Genomic DNA, 18,851 nt, shown 5'->3' with positions numbered 1-18,851 from the left:
GGGCTGCGAGCCACACCGGGTGCGGGCGGGACGGGCGGGGCTGGGGTGGCGGTGGCTCGGATTCAGAGCCAGCTCTGCCGTGGGGCTGGCTGGGGCAGGCTTCCCGCTCTGGGAAATTTGCCCCCGCTGTCCCTGCCAGTGGCGGCCCCGCCTTGGAGCCCTGGCCACGGAGCCGCGCGGGGCGGCAGACAGGCGAGTGGGAAGGGACCAGCGGGCGGAGGAGGGGCGGCCCTGCAGGCGACGGGGGGACTGGAAAGGGCGCCTTGGTGGGAAAAGGCGCTGACGGGTGATCGTCCCCACCGGACCAGCCCCGGGGATCTGCTGCGGCCCTCTCTGAAATTCACAGCCAGAGCGGGCGCACTGGAGTGTGTGGCGCCTGACGCCCTAGTGTCCCCACCCAAGTGCGAGGCCCCCGAGGGTAGCCTGGCCCAGGGGCGTCCACAGTCCAGACCCCAGACCCCAGACCCCAGGTCCTGGCCAGATTCGCCAAAGTCAAAGGCTGGAATCTGGAAGGCGGATGTGAGGGTGTCAGCTAAGTCCAGCCCCTGCCGGGCGGTGGCCAGCATAACGCGGTGACACTCTCTGGAGCCCCCACTGCCAGCACCCTGCTGTCAAGCCCGCTAGGCTAAGGGATCCGTCTGCCCCTAGAAGTGCGCACCCAACGCCAGGCAGAGGGAGCCGGCGTGGGGTTGCTGGCGGTCAAGGTCACCGGAGATGAGGAGGATCTTCTAGGAGGGGCCCCGGGGCCACAGAACGGGAGGGGAGTGTGCGCCGAGCCCACCTTGCAAAGACGCTCTGGTCCCCGAGGGGCGGCACCTTCGGCCTCCAGCCAAGTCGCCGAGCGCTCCTAGTGCTGCCTGCCCGGCACCTGCACTCCAGACTCCTGGCTGCCAAACAAAGAGGAAGCCAGCCCCCTCGGAACAGGCCACTCTCAGCTTGGGCGAGGGAAGCACAGACACCCCCATCCCTAGCCTGGCAGCCACACACAGGAAGGCCGTCACCTGACAATTGCGGGGGGTCCTGAGTTATTGACAGGTGAATGTGCTGGGAATGAAGCCTCCTGGGCCTGGGAGGGAGGGGCGGGCTGGCTGGAGGGCTGTGAATGCCTGGACCTCTGGGGCTCCAGGCTGCCAGTGGCCTGACCAGACTCCCGGTGTCCTCCTCCAACCTCAGTTTCCTCACCTGTCCCGGAGGACGAATATGGCAGGGCTGTTTCGGTGATTAGGCCGGATAATCCTGGTAAACGTTTATTAGCCTGCCTGGTCTGGATATTATTTTTTCTGACTTTGTTAAGAAACTTTGCTGCCCAATGTCTGCTCTTGGAAAGTGAGTTGGGGAGGCAGGAAGGCAGGACTCTCACCCTTGGCTTCAGAGTCCCTTCCGGGTGCCCCCTGCCCTTAGGCTCCGTGAAAGCACAGAGCTGGCAAAAGTCCCCTACCCAAGACAGCTGCAGAGTCCAGAACCAGAAGATCTTGTTTTCTGATCCAAGAGCCTTTTCTTACTCCAAAATCGAAATCTCTTTGAGTGGTCAGCTTCAGACAGGAGTCTGAATTTGATTGTTTTTCTCTAGGGTTGACCCAAGGCCCTTATGATGAAGTGTTGCTCCATCCCCTTTCCACCCTTTTTCCTGCCCTAATGCGTCGGGGGTCCTTAGCCGTAGTGACCTGGAATTGGGAGCAAGGTTCCCCAGGCAGGGCATATTGGCCTCCTCAGCAGGCTGGCCTGGCCTTGGCCTGATAAACATCAGTCCTGGGGCAAAAGACCCAAGGCAGAGAGATCTCCCACCCCCCCACTTTCATATGCTGCAGCCATTTAAGGGGCTGTGGTGACCTCTCAGGGTCCCCTAGCCTGCAGGATGGAATTTAACATTTTGCCACGGAGGGGGAAACTGAGGCACAGGGCTAGTGAGTGAAAAACTCAGAAAGACTCTGTGACTGGGAAACACTCCCCAGGCCAAGGTCCCTACAGGACTCAGCCCCTTTTGGGTTGCGCCAGTGGTTGGCATGTGCACCCTGGTTGTCGTCTGTACCTTTCTGGGGGTGAGGGTGGGTGTTCTGGCAGGACAAGGTCTATGACCCACGGGGTAGAGAGACATTGTCCCCTTTCCCTGGCCTTGGGCAGAGCAAGAGTTCTGTTCTCTAATGTATGTAAGGACCAGTGCCTGTGTGAGTGGAGGTGGGACCCCTTTTTTCTTGATTAAATAAAACCCTTCCTGGGGCTGCTTAGGGGATTCTGGGGCTTGTGTACCTGACAGTTGGGTGTGGCATCTGGGTACTCATCTTGTCTGTGCCTTGCTGTCACTTCTCCAGGGACAGTCACACACTTCTCTCTTAGTCCCCACACATGCCCAGTCCCTTACTTTTTCACCTGGCATCCCCCTCCCTGAATCTCTCAACTCAGCCACTGCCACATCTCCCAAGGGACCCTGTAATCCCCGGGATGGGATTGCAGGCGGCGGTGACCCTGTTGCCCGCCTCTGTCTGAAGTTGGGGTCCCTGGCCTCTGCCTGCACCTAGTGGACAGGGAGGGTGAACTGGTCAAGGATAGGCTCTTGGCCTAGCACAGGGCCCTTCTCTGCACCTCCACATATACTGGTGGAGGCTCCAGTCATGGCTGGCCTGGGGGTTGCTCTGTGTTGTGTCTCAGATAACAGGAGATGAGCAGATCCCAGGAGAGGAGCACATCCTGAAAGAGAATCTGAATTTTCCAACCCAGCTGAACCCTCGGCCCCTGCCCTTGAACACACATTCTGGTTTTCTCACCGAGTCCCTGCTTGCTCCTGCCCACCTGGCCATCCCAGGCAGGTGACTGGTGTTTCTGCCCCATGTGTGCTTTGGCTGGGAGGGTCACTGGTGGGCCACCATTCAGAAGGCACTGAAATCAGCCTCATTATCTGGGGTGTCACACGAAGTTCTTGGTCTCACAGCCAATGAAATCTAGGGTGCAGACACTCCAAAGTGAGGTTAGAGCAGAATTTAATAAGCGAAAGGCAGGAAGCTTTCTGGCACGGAGAGGACCCCCAGGAAAAAGAGTTGCAGTTTTAAAGTGAAATGCCCAAGGGATTTTATAAACAAGCTGGTCGTGAGAGGTGCTTCATTTACATAAGGTGCGAAAAACCAGTCAGGACTAGGTGTGTCATTGTGTCCTTTGCATAAGGTGCAAACTTCTGACAGTCCCCACTCCACACTCCAACCTTTATTTTTTTGAGACGGAGTCTTGCTCTGTCGCCAAGCTGGAGTGCAGTGGCATGATCTCAGCTTACTGCAACCTCTGCCTCCTGGGTTCAAGGCCTCAGCCTCCCAAGTAGCTGGGACTACAGGCACGCTCCTGAGTAGCTGGGACTACAGGAGTGCTCCCGAGGAGCTGGGACTATAGGCGCGCACCACCACGCCCAGCTAATTTTTGTATTTTTAGTAGAGACGGGGTTTCACCATGTTGGCCAGGGTGGTCTCGATCTCTTGACCTCGTGATCCAACCACTTTGGCCTCCCAAAGTGCTGGGATTAGCCACTGGCATGAGCCACTGCGCCCGGCCCCACTCCAACCTTTCTAGTGTGCCTGCAGGCTCCTTAGCGTGAGTTACTCCATGTTGCTTAAATCTTCCTACCGTGCGTGTGTAAAAAGAAGTGGGTGGCAGAACCCTCCAAGGTGAACGTGCCTGATTCAGAGTAGCTCTTTTTTATCCGTGCTGTTGCAGGCACTCCCCTTGTGCAAGCCTCCTTGTCTGAATATTTTCAAAAAGAGAGAGAAATTTGCTCACTGGGGTCCTCTGTACATCAGTGAAACTTCCTGATCACACAGCAGGCTCCTTTCTGTGTTAGAACTTGTCTCCATTATCTGTGCTTCCAGCCTGATCGTTTTTTTGTTGTTTTTTTTTTTTTTTTTTTTTTTTGAGACTGTCGCCCAGGCTGGAGAGCAGTGGCGCAATCTCGGGTCACTGCAAGCTCCGCCTCCCGAGTTCGCGCCATTCTCCTGCCTCAGCCTCTCCGAGTAGCTGGGACTACAGGCGCCCGCCACCACGCCCGGCTAATTTTTGGTATTTTTTAGTAGAGACGGGGTTTCACCGTGGTCTCGATCTCCTGACCTCGTGATCCGCTGGCCTCGGCCTCCCAAAGTGCTGGGATTACAATCGTGAGCCGCCGCGCCCGGCCCTTAGTTGATTTCTTTCTCTCCCCTCTCTAAGTACCATCTGGTGGTGGGCAGCCTTGAGTCACTGTGGTCTCTCCACAGCCTGCTGGGCTCTCTGCATCTCCCCAGTGGTCACCATTATCCACTCTTGGAGGCAGCGCAGAGCTGTGCGAGGCGCCTCTTTCCAGCTTCTGTCCATCCGCTCATGTGTGTGTCAGGGTCCTCCTCTGAGAGACTGGGGTATCTCTGCAGGCAGATGGCAGTGAAGTCACCATGCTGGGGGGGCTACCTCCTCCTTGTCTTGGGCCCTGTTGATGCTCCTGGGAGCCTTTTTCAGCCCAGGAAAGAGACCTCAAAAGGCCAGCACTCTCCCTACACAGGAGAAGGAACTGAGGCTTGCAGTTAGACAGAAGAAGCCTTTGAAATGGGGTTGACCCAGATAGGCCTCCGTCTCCCACTTCTCTTATGGCCTTCACATGCCAGGCCCCTGACTGGACTCAGACCCAGTAGATAAGAAGCTGCTGGCCAAGCCAACCACCCAACTCATTCGCTTCAACTGTGCAGACACCAGCCATCCTACTTCCTCCATTTCCTGGAAGAAAAACCACAAGAGGTTTCATAAAAAGCATCACATCAGGGCATCAAGGTTGGCCTGGTGGCAAGGGTGTGACCCTTGGACTTGTGAGCAAGTGGTGGTGGGGTCTAAGGTAGAGGGCTCTGCAGGGCAGGACCTGTGATCCAGTCCACTCACCTGAGCATCCACCCACAGTTGCGACACTAGCCGTGGAGCCTGGTTATGGAGAGTGTGGTGGAGAATGAGTTCGGCAGCATCCTGCAGATGGACATGATGGACATGATGGGTGAGGGCTGCAGACTCAGGCAGTGAAGAAGCCGGCCAGCCCTCATGTGCCCCTGCAGAGTGCTCTCCTCAATGGCCATTCTGCATACACGGCTGCTGGTCAACCAGACTGTGGTGCTGGGCAATGAGGTGAAGCTCCACCGTGAGGTGTGCAGGGACTTAGTATGTGGGGGCAAACAGCAGCAAGGTGGGCACCAATGTCATGCCCTCCTCACCATGCTCAAGGTGGGTGCTGCTGCCAGCTGGGTGCAAGTGGTAGGCAGGCTGTGGGGGGCTCCACTTCACTGAAATCTTCCACCATTATAGAAGTTTTAGAGTAGCCTGCAAAAGATAAATTTATGGCACAGCCAATCATCTGCCGTGAGCAGTTCTAGATATAAACTTGCTGCTGGTTCATACCATCTTCTATGAACCATAGTCTGAACTTAGATGCAGTTTTTTGTGTATTTTTTTTTTTTTTCAGAGATAGAGTCTCGATCTGTAGCTAGGCTTGTGTGCAATGGGGTGATCTTGGCTCACTGCAACCTCTGCCTCCCAGGTTCAAGCGATTCTCCTGCCTCAGCCTCCTGAGTAGCTGGGATTACAGGCACACGCTGCTATGCCCGGCTAATTTTTGTATTTTCAGTATAGATGGGGTTTCACCATGTTGACCAGGCTGGTCTTGAACTCCTGACCTCAGGTGATCTACCCATCTCGGCCTCTCAAAATTCTGGGATTACAGGCGTGAGCCACCAAGCCCAGCCAAAGCAGTTTCTCTTAAAGTAACAATATATGTGTCAGTCAATAACAGTGGGAATGACTCCTGTGACTATTGTGTCTCGTAATCCTTTCAAAAACGTTTGCTTCTCCCTCTGCAACTTTATGCTCTATGAATTCACACTGAGTAAAGAACTCTTGGGCCGGGCGCGGTGGCTCACGCTTGTAATCCCAGCACTTTGGGAGGCCGAGGCGGGCGGATCACGAGGTCAGGAGATCGAGACCACGGTGAAACCCCGTCTCTACTAAAAATACAAAAAATTAGCCGGGCGCGGTGGTGGGCGCCTGTAGTCCCAGCTACTCGGAGAGGCTGAGGCAGGAGAATGGCGTGAACCCGGGAGGCGGAGCTTGCAGTGACCCGAGATTGCGCCACTGCACTCTAGCCTGGGCGACAGAGCGAGACTCCGTCTCAAAAAAAAAAAAAAAAAAAAAAAAATCAAAATGCAGGCCAGGCGGGGTGGCTCACACCTATAATCTCAGCACTTTGGGAGGCCGAGGCAAGTGGATCACCTGAGGTTAGGAGTTTGAGACCAGCCTGGCAAACATGGCAAAACCCCGTCTCTACCAAAAATTGAAAAATCAGCCGGGCGTGGTGGCAAACGCTTATATTCTCAGCTACTGGAGAGGCTGAGACACGAGAATCGCTTGAAGCCAGGAGGCTGAGGTTGCAGTGAGCTGAGATCACACCATTGCATTTCAGCGTGGGAGACAAAGTGAGACCACGTCCTAAAAAAAAAAAAAAAAAAAAATCAAAAGACAACTTCAAGATGTACTCAAATATTTTACTAAATTGCAGCAGAATGAAATGTCTTCCGGCTGGGCGCTGTGGCTCACGCCTGTAATCCCAGCACTTTGGGAGGCCGAGGCAGGTGGATCACCTGAGGTCAGGAGTTCCAGACCAGCCTGGCCAACATGGTGAAACCCCATCTCTACTAAAAATACAAAAATTAGGCATGTGATGGCACGAGCCTGTAATCCCAGCTACTCGGGAGGGTGAGCCTGGAGACTCGCTGGAACCCAGGAGGCAGAGGTTGCAGTGAGCCAATATGGCACCACTGCACTCCAGCCTGAGTGATAGAACGAGTCTCTGTCTTGAAAGAAAGAGAGAGAGTCAGAGAGAGAGAGAGAGAGAGGAAGGGAAGGGGGAAGAGGGAAGGGGGAAGGGGGAAGGGGAAAGGGAAGGGAAGGGAAGGGAATGTCTTCTTAGCAGATCTGTCTATAGTCACTTAATTTCAAGGTAAGAGGTTGGTGCAGGCACAGTAGTTATAGTCAGTGTTGAAAATCATAAATAGGCCAGGAGTGGTGGCTCATGCCTGTAATCCCAGCACTTTGGGAGGTGGAACCGAGGCGGGTGGATCATCTGAGTTCAGGAGTTCGAGAATAGCCATGGTCAACATGGTGAAACCCCGTCTCTACTAAAAATACAAAAATTAGCCGGACGTGGTGGCGGGTGCCTGTAATCCCAGCTACTTGGGAGGCTGAGACAGGAGAATTGCTTGAGCCTGGGAGGCGGAGGTTGCAGTGAGCCAAGATCTCGCCATTGCACTCCAGCCTGGACAATAAGAGCGATGCTCCGTCTCAAAAAAAACAAAACAAAACAAAAAATCATAAATAGCCCACACATATCAAAAAGTACTTACATACATCTTAAGATTAAAGTCATATATTTTCATCTCATGACAACTTCAATTGAATACAAAAACTATGTCTCTATATTTCCCAGTTTGTTATTGATATTAAAATTATTTTATATTGTGTATCTATTAACATATTTATATGGATTTACATATTGTTTTTTATATTCTATAAAACTGCCTTAAAGGTTTTATGTACCATCATTTTGTTTGTTTGTTTGGTTTTGTTTTGTTTTTGAGATTGAATCTTGCTCTATTGCTTAGGATGGAGTGTATGGATGTGATCTTGGCTCACTGAAACCTTCACCTCCTAGGTTCAACAATTCTTCTGCCTCCACCTCCATAGTAGCTGGGATTACAGATGCCTGTCACCAAGCCTGGCTAATTTCTTGTATTTTTTAGTAGAGATAAGATTTCACAATGTTGGCCAGGCTGGTCTTGAACTCCTGACCTCAGATGATCCACCTGCCTCAGCCTCTCAAAATGCTGGGCTTACAGGTGTGAGTCACAGCATCTGCCTGGTTGCTTTTTATCTCACTATTCAGTGTTTCATATCAATACAAAGATTGACACATCTAGATATAAACATACAAAGGAAGAAAAACACTCACATGGATAATTATATAAATATTTCTATCTAAATATTTAGGTCGACAAAACACATTCCCGAAAAGAAATTTTTAACTTTTTCGCATGCACTAAAGATGCCGATGTACAATTTGTATTTTTTTTTTTTTTTTTTTTTTTGAGAAGGAGTCTTGCTCTTTCACCCAGGCTGGAGTGCAGTGGCGTGATCTCGGCTCACTGCAGGCTCCGTCCCCCGGGGTTCACGCCATTCTCCTGCCTCAGCCTCCCGCGTGGCTGGGACTACAGGCGCCCACCACCTCGCCCGGCTAATTTTTTTGTATCTTTTAGTAGAGACGGGGTTTCACCGTGTTAGCCAGGATGGTCTCGATCTCCTGACCTCGTGATCCGCCCGCCTCGGCCTCCCAAAGTGCTGGGATTACAGGCGTGAGCCACCGCACCTGGCCCAATTTGTTCTTTTTTCTTTTGCTAAATAACATGTCAGAATGGAACATAGTTATACAATGTTGTTTATGTAAATATCAACAAAGCTCTGTCTTCAAGGGCAAGGCCACAGAAATAAGCTGAAAATACAAAGTCATATAACACATCTGTCCAGGATATTATTTCAGCATTCTGCGTGTCTCCTCAGTGTGTGTATATTCTGCTCACATCCACCATTTGGGGCCTGTCTTGACAAAGCCACAGTCATCATTTAGATAATGGATGATTGTATCCACCTGGGCTGAGCTACTTGGCTGGTTGGAATCACCTGGGCTGTGCAAATTGACTGATTGCAATCACCCAGTTTCTGCTAATTTACATTTTCAATTTATCTCAGCTTCAGGGGTAGAATACGGAGATGTCATCTGACCTACTTTATTTCTGAGGTTTTTTTTAAGGGTCGTATGCAGAAATAAACATTTCATAGACATACCCATGTGACTTATTTTCTGTGTATATGTTTATCTAGCCACCTATTTTATATCTATATGTACAGAAAGTAGCCTACAAAATAAACTTGATCAGAGGTTAATTCCATTTTCTTTACCTACAGATTAGCTAAATCAATCAGCTGCTGAGCTCTGAAGATTTAGTCAAACCAAGCCACACACCACATTACATTTTTTTCATAAATGTAAAAATGTCTTTAATAACCTGGAACCTGGGTGTTTTTAATTCTGGTCTCATTAAACCAGCCCAGTGAGGTTTGTTCATCTATCTGGGAACTGCCAGAAATGCTTGACACCAGTGGGCTGAGGCTTCCTCACAAAGATTTGACCTGGCAAATAACAGCCACCTGTGACACAGCAGTGACTGTTCAGTACCACCCATTAGAAATGTGGCCAAGTACCATGTACCATTATATTTGCTTCCATCATCACCAACTGTCTTCTAAAAAGAAACCTAGAATTCCTTTTCATTACCGTAAATACCCAACTTCTGCCACAAAGACAAAAAGACAAGAGTGTGATTTTACATCACACAGTCTTGGGAATAAATACAGTTCTTGTCTTGATGAAAGTTCTAAGGAGAAAAAATAAGTATTTTCATATTTAGATTAGGACCTTTGGACTGGTGCTGGTTCATCTCCCACCCTACATGCAACAATAAAAGTCAACCATGACATGATAGTAAATAACTCCAATGGCCTTAGTAAGTATTGATCTTCCAGAAGTGCACGACAAAGCCTAGTGCTTTCTTTGAATATATTAAGTGCAGCAGAAGATATATCAGAGCATTCCTCTATTTCTTTACTATTCTAGACATAGTATTCTGTAGGGAAAATATTTTATACATGTATGAAAGGTTTTTTATTACTGTTTGTAGCAATAGCTATCAATACTTCTACATTCAACATCTTTATAACGTTTAAATATAAATACAAAGATTGTTACAGCTTCATTCATTTATTTATACATACTTAGATATACATATGAATATATATACACATGGTAGCTACATAAACACAAACTTATATGGAGGTGTCTACATAAATATTAATGTATACATACAGTATTTTCCCACTTTTTAAATTATAGAGCATATACTAAGGACACAAATGCAGAATTAATTGCCTTCTGTTTTGCTCAATAGCATGTCAGAATAAAACATAGCCATACGGCCAGGCGTGGTGGCTCAAGCCTGTAATCCCAGCACTTTGGGAGGCCGAGGCGGGTGGATCACAAGGTCAAGAGATCGAGACCATCCTGGCTAACATGGTGAAACCCCGTTTCTACTAAAAGTACAAAAAATGAGCCGGGTGTGGTGGCGGGCGCCTGTAGTCCCAGCTACTCGGGAGGCTGAGGCAGGAGAATGGCCTGAACCCGGGAGGCAGAGCTTGCAGTGAGCCGAGATTGCACCACTGTACTCCAGCCTGGGCTACAGAGCAAGACTCCATCTCAAAAAAAAAAAAAAAAGAAAGTATGCAAAAGAAAACAAAATATAATCAAAGCATGCTGGCACAAGATTAAATGAAAATTAAGGAAGTAAAATAGAAAATGAGAAAAATATAACTACTACAAACACATAAAACAGTAACAATATAACTGGTAATAACAACTTATTTTTTAAGCAATTATTTTAAATATAAATTAGTTAAACTACTTAATAAAATGAAATGTAATCTTAGGACTTTGGAAGGCCAAGGTGGGCTGATCACTTGATCTCAATAGCTCAACAGCAACCTGGGCAACATGGCAAAACTCTGTCTCTACAAAAAATACAAAAAAGCTAGCTGGGTTTGATGGCAAAAACGTGTAACCCAGCTATTTGAGAAGCTGAAGTGAGAGGAACATCTGAGTTTGGGAGGTTCGGGCAGCAGTGAGCCCTGCAAATCAGCCTGGTTAACCAAGTGAGACCCTATTTGACGTGCAAATGAGGTTTGGTGTGGGGGCTCACGCCTGTAATCTCAGCATTTTGAGAGGCCGAGGCAGGTGAATCACAAGGTCAGGAGTTTGAGAGAAGACTGGCCAATAAGGTTAAACCCTGTCTCGATGAAAAATACAAAAATCAGCCAGAAGTTGTGGCACGCGCCTGTAGTCCCAACAATCTGGGAGGCTGTGGCAGAAGAATTGCTTGAACCTGGGAGGCAGAGGTTGCAGTGAGCTGAGATCGTGCCACTGCACTCCAGCCTGAGCAGCAGAGCGAGACTCCGTCCCCCCCCCGCCACCCAAAAAAACAAAAACCTTCACTAGAGAAACACTAATGTGAAACTTCAAAACAGGCCGGGCGCGGTGGCTCACGCTTGTAATCCCAGCACTTTGGGAGGCCGAGGCGGGCGAATCACGAGGTCAGGAGATCGAGACCACGGTGAAACCCTGTCTCTACTAAAAATACAAAAAATTAGCCGGGCGTGGTAGCGGGCGCCTGTAGTCCCAGCTACTCGGAGAGGCTGAGGCAGGAGAATGGCGTGAACCCGGGAGGCGGAGCTTGCAATGAGCCGAGATTGCGCTACTGCACTACAGCCTGGGTGACAGAGCGAGACTCCATCTCAAAATAAAATAAAATAAAATAAAAATACAAAAAATTAGCCGGACGTGGTGGCGGGCACCTGTAGTCCCAGCTACTCAGAAGGCTGAGGCAGGAGAATGGCGTGAACCCGGGAGGCAGAGCTTGCAATGAGCCGAGATTGCGCCACTGCACTCCAGCCTGGGTGACAGAGCCAGACTCCGTCTCAACAAAAAAAAAAAAAAAAGAAAATACACAGTGTATGGCTGGGGGCGGTGGCTCACACATATAATCCCAGCACTTTTGGAGGCCGAGGCAGGCAGATCACCTGAGCTCAGGAGTTCGAGACCAGCCTCAACATGGAGAAACCCCGTCTCTAATAAAAATACAAAATTAGCCGGTCGTGGTGGTGCATGCCTGTAATCCCAGCTACTTGGGAGGCTAAGGCAGGATAATTGCTTGAATCTGGGAGGCCGAGGTCGCGGTGAGCACCATGGCACTCCAGTCTGGGCAACAAGAGCGAAACTCCGTCTCACAAAAAAAAAAAAAAAGCTGGGTGCTGTGGCTCACGCCTGTAAACCCAGCACTTTGGGAGGCCGAGGCAGGTGGATCACGAGATCAGGAGATCGAGACCATCCTGGCTAACACAGTGAAACCCCGTCTCCACTAAAAATACAAAAAATATTAGCCGGGCGAGGTGGCGGGGGCCTGTAGTCCCAGCTACTCGGAGAGGCTGAGGCAGGAGAATGGCGTGAACCCGGGAGGCGGAGCTTGCAGTGAGCCGAGATCGCGCCACTGCACTCCAGCCTGGGAGACAGAGTGAGACTCCGTCTCCAAAAAAAAAAAAAAATCAAAAGAAAAAAGAAAATATGCAGCGTATAATTTTAGTCTTTCAAATTGATTTGTTGTTGTTTTCAAACAAGATCTTACCATCACCCAGGCTGCAGTGCAGTGGCATAATTTTGGTTTACTGTAGGCTCCACCTCCTGGGCTCAAGTGACCCCTTCACCTCAGTTTCCTGAGTAGCTTGGACTACAGACATGCACTACCATGTCTGGCTAATTGTTTTCTTGTTTATAGTGTTAGGATCTCGCCATTTTGCCCAGGCTGGTCTTGAAATTTTGGCCCCAGTGGATCCTCTTACCTTGATCTCCTAAAGTGTTAAGATTATAGGCAAGAACCACTGTACCCAGTCAGTATTTTAAAATTTAATAAAACTTGCTATGTGCCCTAACAAAATACACCAGATGCAAATAAGAATATTGTGCATTATCTTGGTTTTGACTGGAGAGTTTTGTGTGTGTCTATGAAGCCTAGTTTGTCTATAATATGGTTTGGATGTCCATGTTCTCCAGACCTCATGCTGCAATATAAATCCTCAGTGTTGAATGTGGGACCTGGTGGGACACGTTTGGGTTATGGGGGCAAATTTTTCATGAATGGCTTGATACATCCTCCTGGTAACCAAAAAGTTTACACTCTATTAATTCAAATGAGAGCTGGTTCATTAAAAGAACCTGGCCTCTCCACCTCACACTTGCTCTGTCTCTTACCATATAATATGTCCAGTTACTCTTTACCTTCCACCATGATTTTAAGCTTCCTGAAATCCTCACCAGAAGCAGATGCTGACACACACTTATACAGTTTACCAAAGTGTGAGCCATCTAAACCTTTTTTCTTTATAAATTATGCACTCTCAAATATTCCTCTATATGCAAAATAATTAATATAGTCTACAATGTTGTCTAAGTTTTCTTTTTCTTATTTTTATCTAAATTTTCTACTTATTATTGCAAATGGTGTTTTGATGTCTACAATTATTATGTTGCTATGTATGACTTTCTTCACTTTTGTCAATATTTACTTTATATATTTTGGAGCCCTGATGTTATATACACATGTAAATATAGATAAATAAATATTATAGTTATAGATTCCTGGTAAATCAACTCACTTTAATATAATATAACATCAATCTTTGTCTCATGGTACTACCTGACTTAAAGCATATTCTGTCTAATATAATTATGACCACCTCACTCAATCGTGGTTACTATTTTCATGGAATGTACATTTTTTCATTCTGTTACTTTCAGCCTATTTGACTCAATGCTTAAATGAATCTCTTGTAGGCAGCATAGTGTATGCTTTTTAAAAAACCACACAGGCATTCTATTTCCTTTTATTTATTTATTTATTTATTTTATTTATTTATTTTTTTTTTGAGAGACCGAGTCTTGCTCTGTTGCCCAGGCTGGTGTGCAATGGTGCAATCTTGGCTCACTGCCACCTCCACCTCCCAGGTTCAAGCGATTCTCCTGCCTCAGCCTCCTGAGTAGCTGGGACTACAGGTGCGCGTCACCACACCCAGCTACTTTTTGTATTTTTAGTAGAGACAGGGTTCACCATACAGGCCAGGCTGGTCTCGAATTGCTGACCTCATGATCCTCCCGCCTCAGCCTCCCAAAGTGCTGGGATTACAGGTGAGAGCCACCATGCCTGGCTTCCTTTTTATATATATATAATTTTATGTATGTATGTATGTATGTATTTATTTATTTATTTATTTTTTTTGAGGCAGAGTCTCAATCTGTTACCCAGGCTGGAGTGCAGTGGTGCAATCTCAGCTCACTGCAACCTCCACCTCCCGGGTTCAAGTGATTCTCCTGCCTCAGCCTCCTGAGTAGCTAGGATTACAGGCACATGCCACCATGCCCAGCCAATTTTTGTGTTTTTATTTTTTTATTTATTTTTATTATTTTTTTTTTTTACATAAATTAACCCATTTATTATAGGCCAGTGACGTCTCAAAGAGTAGAGGAGCGTCTACTGGTCTTTCAACTCCTTCAGTCTTCTGATGGCGGACTTTACCGTGACAGCGGAAGTGGTATTGTACGTCCAGGCACAGCCAGCCACTGTCTTCATGCAGGAACCACAGTGCCAGATCCCCACAGCTCGTCTCTTCATTTTGGTTTTGCCACAGAAAGAGCAAGTGTACTTGGCGTGCTGGCTGATTTCAAATTTCTTCACCATTTTCCGGAGGGAGGCCCCATAGCGGGTCCCGTATTTACCGACGATCCCGACTTTCTTGGTACATTTGGCCATGCCGCCGCGACCTAGGTCCGAGCCCAGAGAGCTTGTGTTTTTAATAGAGACGTGTTTTTAATAGACGTGTGTTTTTAATAGAGTGTGTTTTAATAGAGTCTCGCTCTGTCACCCAGGCTGGAGTGCAGTGGCGCAATCTCGGCTCACTGCAAGCTCCGCCTCCCGGGTTCACGCCATTCTCCTGCCTCAGCCTCTCCGAGTAGCTGGGACTACAGGCGCCCGCCACCACGCCTGGCTAATTTTTTGTATTTTTAGTAGAGACGGGGTTTCACCGTGATCTCGATCTCCTGACCTCGTGATCCGCCCGCCTGGGCCTCCCAAAGTGCTGGGATTACAAACCTGAGCCACCGCGCCCAGCCCCTATTTGACTTTCTTAATTTTCATTTAAATTTGTACCGGCATGCTTTGAAATGTGGCTAAGTACCAAGTACCATTATAGTTGCTTCCATCATCACCATCTTTCTTCTAAAAAGAGACCTAGACTTATTTTTCATTACCATAAATACCCGACTTCTGCCACAAAGACAAAAAGACAAGAGTCTGATTTTGCATCACACACTCTTGGAAAAAAACCAGAGTTGTTGTCTTGATGGAAGTTCTAAAGACTAGGTGAGAGATTAAATCACTACGAGGAGCTAGATAATTGCTGTTCTACTAATAAATGTTCATTTTCATTTCTATATTGTCTCAAGTTGTGTTAATAATGAAGCAAAAACCTTTATGCAGATAATTTCAAAAAAACTTATTTTAATTTTTTAATTTTTTTAATTTTTTTGACCTTGAAAAAATCTGATTTTATTTTCTGAATGAAAAAGAAGTATTCCTTTTTTTTTTTTTTTTTTTTTGAGACGGAGTCTTGCTCTGTCGCCCAGGCTGGAGTGCAGTGGCGCAATCTCGGCTCACTGCAAGCTCCGCCTCCCGGGTTCACGCCATTCTCCTGCCTCAGCCTCTCCGAGTAGCTGGGACTACAGGCGCCCGCCACCACGCCCGGCTAATTTTTTGTATTTTTTAGTAGAGACGGGGTTTCACCGTGGTCTCGATCTCCTGACCTCGTGATCCGCCCGCCTCGGCCTCCCAAAGTGCTGGGATTACAAGCGTGAGCCACCGCGCCCGGCGAAAAAGAAGTATTTCATGTTAAACTTAGACTGTTTAGCTTTCCACTGATATCTCAGGATACTTTCCAGATATTGACAGTACTCAGAACTGTGTAAAAGTCAACCACCAATACCATGTTTTAAATAAAAAAGTTTAAATGTAAGACTAATGTCTTGGGGACATTACTAAATGTATGTCTAAGAAACCCTTCTCAAAGGTCAAAGTATTGGCAATTCTAATTTAAAAATTTAAAATTTTTAATTATTGGAAATTTAACTAACAATAGTTTCAAGAGCTAAGAATCAGATTGCTTTTTAAAACAGATTTTTTTTTTCCTGAGGGATTCATACTTGACAACAACTCCAGTTAAACATAATACTCCACCCAAATCCCAAATTTAAGTGCATTATGTCACCTTGGAATAGTGAAATTATAAAATGGTATTTCTAAATTATAATATTTATACATAATACACCATTTTAACTGTCACGTTTACCAGCAGAATTATGAAATCAAAAACAAATTCTACATTCAAGGGACAAATGATAAATGCTCTTTCATTGTTTTAAGAGTCCATTCAATTCTTTGTTGTTTTCTACTCCCGTATTTTAAAGTTATGACCAAAGGACAAAAGACCAAGTCAATCCCATTTCCCTCAACCCAATTGCCATTAGATACTGGCCCTACATATGCGTCCTTTAACAAGCCCCATTCTCAAAAGGCTGGGGATATTTATATAAGAATTTATTCCAAAGTGACTCTAAGATCCATGTTCCTAAGATCTAGTATTCATGTGTTCTGAGGCATGTCCAGCATGCAGGCAAACTTATCTGTTCATATTGAGGTAAAACAGACAAAAAACACTTTATATATATATATATATACACATGTATATATATATATATATTTTTTTTTTTTTTGAGACGGAGTCTTGCTCTGTCCCCCAGGCTGGAGTGCAGTGGCGCAATCTTGGCTCACTGCAAGCTCCGCCTCCCGGGTTCATGCCATTCTCCTGCCTCAGCCTCTCCGAGTAGCTGGGACTACGGGCCCCCGCCACCACGCCCGGCTAATTTTTTTGTATTTTTAGTAGAGACGGGGTTTCACCGTGGTCTCGATCTCCTGACCTCGTGATCCACCCGCCTCGGCCTCCCAAAGTGCTGGGATTACAAGCGTGAGCCACCGCGCCCGGCAAAAAACACTTAATATTAACAGAAGCTACATAATTAAAACTAACCTTTTGCTGCTTATTTAAGCTAATTATGTGTTCTTACCAAACAGAGACCTCAAGTCAATAATTTCTTTTGATTTTAGTCACTCCAAAATTAAGCCTCTTCTTTCAAAGCCATTATTAGTTTTTAAAAAATGTTTTAAAATGAAGAAAAATAGTTCTTTCCAGAACTTGTTGTCAGTCCTCTGAGCCCAAGCTAAGCCATCATATCCCCTGTGACCTGCTCGTACACATTCAGATGGCTGGTTCCTGCCGTAACTGATGACATTCCACCACAAAAGAAATGAAAATGGCCGGTCTTTGCCTTAAGTGATGACATTATCTTGTGAAATTCCTTCTCCTGGCTCGTCCTGGCTCAAAAAGCTCCCCCACTGAGCACCTCGTGACCCCCACTCCTGCCGGCCAGAGAACAACCCCCCTTTGACTATAATTTTCCTTTACCTACCCAAATCTTATAGAAGGGGCCCACCCTTATCTGCCTTCGCTGACTCTCTTTTCAGACTCAGCCCGCCTGAACCCAGGTGAAATAAACAGCCTAGTTGCTCACACAAAGCCTGTTTGGTGGTCTCTTCACACGGTCGTGAGAGAAACTTGTATTTTGTAATTAGTGTCATGCAATTTCTTTTTATTTTTCAAACTTAGAAACAACTCATGTATGGGCCGGGCGTGGTGGCTCAAGCCTGTAATCCTAGCACTTTGGGAGGCTGAGGTGGGCGGATCACGAGGTGAGGAGTTCGAGATCATCCTGGCCAACATAGTGAAACCCTGTCTCTACTAAAAATACAAAAAAATTAGCAGGGTGTGGTGGCGGGCGCCTGTAGTCCCAGCTACTCGGGAGGCTGAGGCAGGAGAATGGTGTGAACCCAGGAGGCAGAACTTGCAGTGAGCCGAGATGGTGCCACTGCACTCCAGTCTGGGGGACAGAGCCAGACTCTGTCTCAAAAAAAGAAATAACTCATGTATGGGTACTATTTGATATTTTTTTCAGAAAGGATTCATAAATAGGATTTTCTGACACTGGCAGGAAAGTCTGCTAACGTTTACAAAATACCAAAGATTCTTCTTTCAATCTTCAAAGATGGCTGAGAATTTACAGTTATTAGTTTTTCAGTACAAATAAAAAATTTAAATCTTGATTTTTTTGGCCAACATTTTGAACAGTCAAATTAGGTTTCAAATCAAAACAAACAAAACAACTAATGAAAATTACCCAATTGGTCAGGAGATCAAGACCATCCTGGCTAACACAGTGAAACCCTGTCTCTACTAAAAATACACAAAATTAGCCGGGTGTGGCGGTGGGCGCCTGTAGTTCCAGCTACCCAGGAGGCTGAGACAGGAGAATGGTGTGAACCCAGGAGGTGGAGCTTGCAGTGAGTTGAGATCATGCCACTGAACTCCAGCCTGGGCGACAGAGCAAGACTCTGTCTCAAAAAAAACAAAAAAAAAAAAGTAAAAAAAAGAAAATTACCCAATTGACAACCAGTCCCGTATTCCAATGTTATTTTTAAACCACCAATTATAACCTACTGCCAGTAATTATTTGTAATTACCTGCTTGTTTTATTAAGCACTGGTCAGTTATATAAAATAATAATTTGCAAGAATGATACTTGACAATGGGTTACCTTAATGCTTCCAGAATAAACAGAAGCATTAACAAAACTTTCATGCGCGTCCGTGTGAAGAGACCACCAAACAGGCTTTCTGTGAGCAACATGGCTGTTTATTTCACCTGGGTGCAGGCGGGCTGAGTCTGAAAAGAGAGTCAGCAAAGGGTGGTGGATTATCATTAGTTCTTATAGGTATTGGGATAGGCGGTAGACTTAGGAGCAATGTTTTGGGGAAAGGGGGTGGATCTCGCAAAGTACATTCTCAGGGGTAGGGAGAATTACAAAGAACCTTCTTAAGAGTGGGGGAGATTACAAAGTACATTGATCAGTTAGGGTGGGGCAGAAACAAATCACAATGCTGGAATGTCATCAGTTAAGGCTATTTTTACTTCTTTTGTGGATCTTCAGTTACTTCAGG

General features: G+C 46.8%; 2 protein-coding genes across 2 annotated transcripts in view; both read right to left on the bottom strand.

The window, feature by feature from the left end:
* Positions 1-11,431, bottom strand: part of LOC129459394 (zinc finger protein 431-like) — a 402,258-nt gene extending 390,827 nt beyond the window's left edge. The window contains 1 exon segment of the mRNA XM_055236110.2: positions 11,165-11,431. The gene's annotated coding sequence lies outside the window, so the exon portion shown is untranslated.
* Positions 11,432-14,116: 2,685 nt separating this feature from the next.
* On the bottom strand, positions 14,117-14,537 carry LOC129459426 (large ribosomal subunit protein eL43-like). Its single transcript, XM_055236152.2, has one exon. The coding sequence runs from the start codon at positions 14,496-14,498 to the stop codon at positions 14,220-14,222; it is 279 nt and encodes a 92-aa protein (XP_055092127.1). The 5' UTR covers positions 14,499-14,537; the 3' UTR covers positions 14,117-14,219.
* Positions 14,538-18,851: the final 4,314 nt, after the last annotated feature.

The sequence above is a fragment of the Symphalangus syndactylus genome, chromosome 13 (assembly GCF_028878055.3).
Source record: "Symphalangus syndactylus isolate Jambi chromosome 13, NHGRI_mSymSyn1-v2.1_pri, whole genome shotgun sequence".
In the NCBI taxonomy this organism is placed as follows: Eukaryota; Metazoa; Chordata; class Mammalia; order Primates; family Hylobatidae; genus Symphalangus; species Symphalangus syndactylus.
This window is presented reverse-complemented; position numbering and strand designations above follow the sequence as displayed.